Source organism: Sphaeroforma arctica (genome assembly GCF_001186125.1).
Source record: "Sphaeroforma arctica JP610 unplaced genomic scaffold supercont1.2881, whole genome shotgun sequence".
NCBI lineage: Eukaryota > Ichthyosporea > Ichthyophonida > Sphaeroforma > Sphaeroforma arctica.
In genome coordinates, this window is record NW_014037677.1 from 1 (window position 1) to 4563 (window position 4563).

General features: G+C 39.4%; 2 protein-coding genes across 2 annotated transcripts; one reads left to right on the top strand and one right to left on the bottom strand.

Moving 5' to 3' along the window:
- Window positions 1–157: 157 nt before the first annotated feature.
- On the top strand, window positions 158–423 carry SARC_13081 (hypothetical protein; the record flags this gene model as incomplete). The annotated part of the gene is made up of 1 exon (XM_014292796.1): window positions 158–423. A coding segment is annotated over one exon (266 nt), but the record flags the coding sequence as incomplete, so codon positions are not given.
- Window positions 424–1137: 714 nt separating this feature from the next.
- On the bottom strand, window positions 1138–3786 carry SARC_13082 (hypothetical protein). The gene is made up of 5 exons (XM_014292797.1): window positions 3658–3786; window positions 3306–3419; window positions 2751–2823; window positions 1953–2050; window positions 1138–1491 (listed from the first exon to the last, which is right to left on the bottom strand). Exons 1-5 carry the CDS (start codon window positions 3706–3708, stop codon window positions 1390–1392), a joined length of 438 nt encoding a protein of 145 aa, XP_014148272.1. The 5' UTR covers window positions 3709–3786; the 3' UTR covers window positions 1138–1389.
- Window positions 3787–4563: the final 777 nt, after the last annotated feature.

The window sequence follows — 4563 nt, forward strand, 5'->3', positions numbered from 1 at the left end:
ATATATATGTCTGGTACTTGTAGTAAAATTTTGCCTCCTGAGCCCAGATTAGACTATCAGCCTATGCGGTCAAATATTTTTCGACAGTCGAGGGTGCAAGGTATTTACTACCAAGATTGTTTTGTCCTGTTCACATTGTTATTGTATTTTCTTTCAGATAAATGTCAGAGAAGCGCCGCAAACACAAAAGAGGAGTCCAAAGACAAAGACAACAATACCAAAAGCCCATCTACAACAGCACCTGCTGTTGAGCCAGAGAAAAGATTGCGCAATTTGCAAAAGAAGCTGAGGCAATCACTAGAATTAGAGGCGAAAGTCACAGCGGGAGATCTAGAACCACATAGTGAACAACTAGAGAAAATCAAGAACATACCCATGCTTCGGGCCGAAATTTCAGATTTAGAAAGCTCCGTGAAGAAGTAGGCTTGGATATTTAAGCTATTAAAGATGATTCAGCGAACAAATCGAAGTTGCTTGAAAGAGTTTCGACTCGATTTAATATACAGACTCCCCTCTTTCGACATGCGGGTCTAATGTTTGATATTTAGTCCTACATAGTTTGTATATGCACAAGCCAAATTAGCTATTTATTATATAATTGTATTTTTTGAACTACTGTTACGCAGAAATAGAAGCTGCGGAGTAGTCAGTCGCGTCATGGATCTGCGTTTCAAACACACCCAAACCTAGTGTGTTCATACAATCCGTGGTGCGAGCCAGCACCCGCAAACATGAACAGCAACAGGAAATAAACCACACAGGTGTCACAGGTGTCAGTTAGTGCGTACTTCGTCCATACTTAAGAGAGATGCATCATCTGCATGTCATGTCAGAAGCCTGTAGGACTTCATGAAGTAACGAAGAATCTATCATATTTGTCAACTCCCAGATTCTAATTATACCAAATGCGATCGAGGTGATCAGTGCAATCTAGCACGGCAAATGGTATTCCAGATTATCCCAGTAAGTCATTCATTGTTGTTAACATTCAATGCTATCCTGACCTCAATAAAATTCAAATTTAGCGTCTATATAAAGAACAACAATTAATGATAGATCGTCGTGAACTATCTTGAGTTCATATTCGAGGTAGCTTATATCAACCGGGCCCCGCACAAAGACAACGAACAGAACAAGTTTTTTTATCATTCTAGCGTTTTAATGGATTCCCGATCACACGCGGATACCGTGTGTCTGTGACAAGCACAATTCGCCTGCAACCTACAACGATTATCTAACATCGCTCTATAAATTCAGCCGTGCGGCAGTCACGCTACAACGTGGCAGAGGCCATGGCAGACACAGACGTCGGGCAGCACAACTAGTCTAGTTCCTCCTGGGAATTTTGAAATCGGACATTGCGTATCAGAAGCTGACCTTCGAATGTCTTCATCCTAGAAGTTCGGCAACGATGCTATCTAACTCCTTCTTCGATGCCGCGGTTTTCTGTGTTTCGGCCTCCAACTCGGCCTCTAGCACCTTAATTTTTCTCTGTTTGGAGCAAACAAAAAATAAAATCGATATTATGATCCAATGTGCGACAAAATCTGAGATATCAATAAAACACAACCCACTCCATATCGATTCCACTAATAAAACTCCATGACAAGCCTGTAATGCCGTACTGATATAGAATTGCTGAAACTCAATATAAAATACTTCAAAACCCAATATAAATAACTTTGCCTTATTCACAGTACACATTGTGATTATATCGTGACACCGAACCTGCGATTGAACTAAGTTGGACATTACACAAGGCGACAACAGCAAATCATCGATGAACATAAGACCAAGAAAGCAAATACGAACCGAGCCATCATGTTTGTCTTTTGATACACATTGCACATGCACACACACAGCTGAGTGCTTGTGAAACCCGAACTCTCTCAAGTCCGCGATCCCTCTACTATACACACACTCGTACAACAGCCATGGCATGCTTGAAATACCTTTAAGTCTTTGTTCTTTCGCTCGGCCTGCTCAGCCTCTAGTTCGGCGTTGTTGTCGCCACCGCTGCGCGACTGAGAAAGACTATCTTCGGTTTCCTCTACATTTAATAATTGAGATCAATGATCAGGATGCCGAATAAGGCAAAGCACAAATAGTAGAATTAATGTTGATTCTTCAGTCTTTTTTTAATCATCGGTAATACCAGTCAGGGTCAGTGTCAGACGACAAGGTACATGATAGATACCTTCGGTGCATACTTTTTATTATTCCGAGTTACGACCATGATAAATGCGGTACTGCCCCACCTATTTTCCATTGAGTAGTCAGAACGATAGCCAGTATTCAATACGTTGCAGAGTTCAGAAAACTTCGGAGTACGATGCTAAGTGTAATCGACGCTTGAAGCTCCGAGCCAATCAAACATATATGCGCCATTATCAGATTTGATTCCTAGCTATGATTTCAACTGACGAAAATGTAATAATACAATAACACTCCACCGGAAAGTATACGCAAAGGCATACAACGATTCGCAAAGCAACACCGTCCATGGTTTTAGCGCACCACCCGGCTTTATACACCAATATGTGCATAGACAAGCAGCTGCAGTGATACACGTTAGTAAAGTAAGGCAATAATATTGAACTACTAGCACACAATTGCGATCATTTTTCTTAGAACACCACCCAGTTTTATATGCCAATATATGCATAGGCACGCAGCTGCAGTGGTATACGTTATCGAAGCCAAGCAATAGTACTAAACTATTGGTGCACTACTTTTTTTTTCTGACATACCTAACTGGGCAACGAGCGCATCTTGCTTGGCCTGAGCCGAGTCCAGCCTAGCGTTGGTCTCTTCCATCTTTTTCTGTAGTTGGTAAAACGGCCAATCGAACATAGAGTTAAAGGAATAGAATGGAAAATATCGCAGGCCTGGCAAACAGACATAAATATGAGTTGCACAGAAAAGTAATATTACAAAACAAGAAAAATAACAACACTGCATTCAGGCATAGTTACTCAGAGCTGACGTTCTGTCTACAAGCTCCCCTCGTACTCTTCAGTGAAGTGACTGTGCGAAAAGTATACAACGTGCCATGTGACACAACACGCAGTTCTACAGACAGGGCATGCGTTATACCCGCGACGTTTCAGACGTACAAGCGCAACCCCAGCTTGAGTTGCGGTGTTAATCGTACAACCATATTACTCAGAGGCAAAATAGCACATTGTTTGCAAGCTTAGCGTTGTCATCGCGCCTTACTAGGCCGTGTATATAAAGAACACGGACTATCCCATCGCATATACAGTACATCATGACACACACATTGAGCCACGACGTATGTGCACCTTCATTTTAAGCAAATCAGCGGTGAGTTCCCCGATTCTCTTGGCGTCCTTAGAATCTGTCTTGGCCGCTTCGACGCCTCCAGCCTTGGTGGCACGTTTTTCCAACTCGCTGGCCTACATTTAGGGGACAATACGATACATTCGTTAAGACAATGAGATGACACACGACACAGAAACCACAAGATTGAGCCAGATTCAGGTCGCGAATGAAGAATACAGAAGGTAGAGGAAGAAAACTGCGTCGCAGTTCCGGTGAGAGAATGAATTGATACAGGAACAGAATAGGAACTAAGTATTGCTATGCGACTGCTGAATACAGTACCTTAGCTCGCTGGGAGTGGTCTAGTCATACCTGGGTTTCTAATATATCAGCGCGCTCTTCGATGTTGTCTACATTGCCCATAAGAATTGTGAGCTTGTTTTTTAGGCCTTGTGCCTTGGTCTCGGCTTCAGCTAGGCGAGCTTCAGCTTCCTGGTGTTCATGAAGAATTTAGCAACATAATTTCTTTGACATTGAATGATAACTTCAAACACGCCTTATAATAGCACAGGTCATGAGCGTGACCTTGCTGCAAGACTATCACATAATGGTGTGTGACAATTCAGAGGAAAAAAAATGCTCGTCTAAGAATAAAAGAAAAATAAATTACAATTCGGAAGTACAATCAATAGTCGATCTACACCATATCAACACGCACGCATACACACATGCACGCACACATACATACTAATACATAACAATATATAACGATATAAACAATATAAATATATAACAATATGGATATATATAATACTATATATAACAATATAACATTATATTAACATAAATGTACGCAAGCACAGATAAAAGAATACATACACACACACATAAATATATATATATATAAATATATATATCTATGTACGTATGTATATATATATACATATATACATCATATACATATTTATAAATACATATAAATACATACATACATATATATGCATATACACGTATATATACATATATATATACACAAAATAACATACATACATACATACATACATATATATATATGTATATATATACATACATATACACGTACATAATCTACATATATATATATATATATATATGCAACAAAAATAACTACATACATACATAAATACATATATATATATACAAACAATAAACATGTATAGTACATACACATACATACACACACACATACATACATATTAATACATACATACACACATACATACATACATGTGAATATAT

What these genes read in the sequence shown, in the direction of transcription:
- SARC_13082 (XM_014292797.1), bottom strand. Translation starts at nt 3,708, where the DNA reads ATGGGCAATGTAGACAACATCGAAGAGCGCGCTGATATATTAGAAACC. An exon ending in CTGATATATTAGAAACCCAG is followed by an intron (nt 3,420 to 3,657) that starts GTATGACTAGAC and finishes CCCTAAATGTAG; the next exon opens with GCCAGCGAGTTGGAAAAACG. An exon ending in CTGATTTGCTTAAAATGAAG is followed by an intron (nt 2,824 to 3,305) that starts GTGCACATACGT and finishes TACCAACTACAG; the next exon opens with AAAAAGATGGAAGAGACCAA.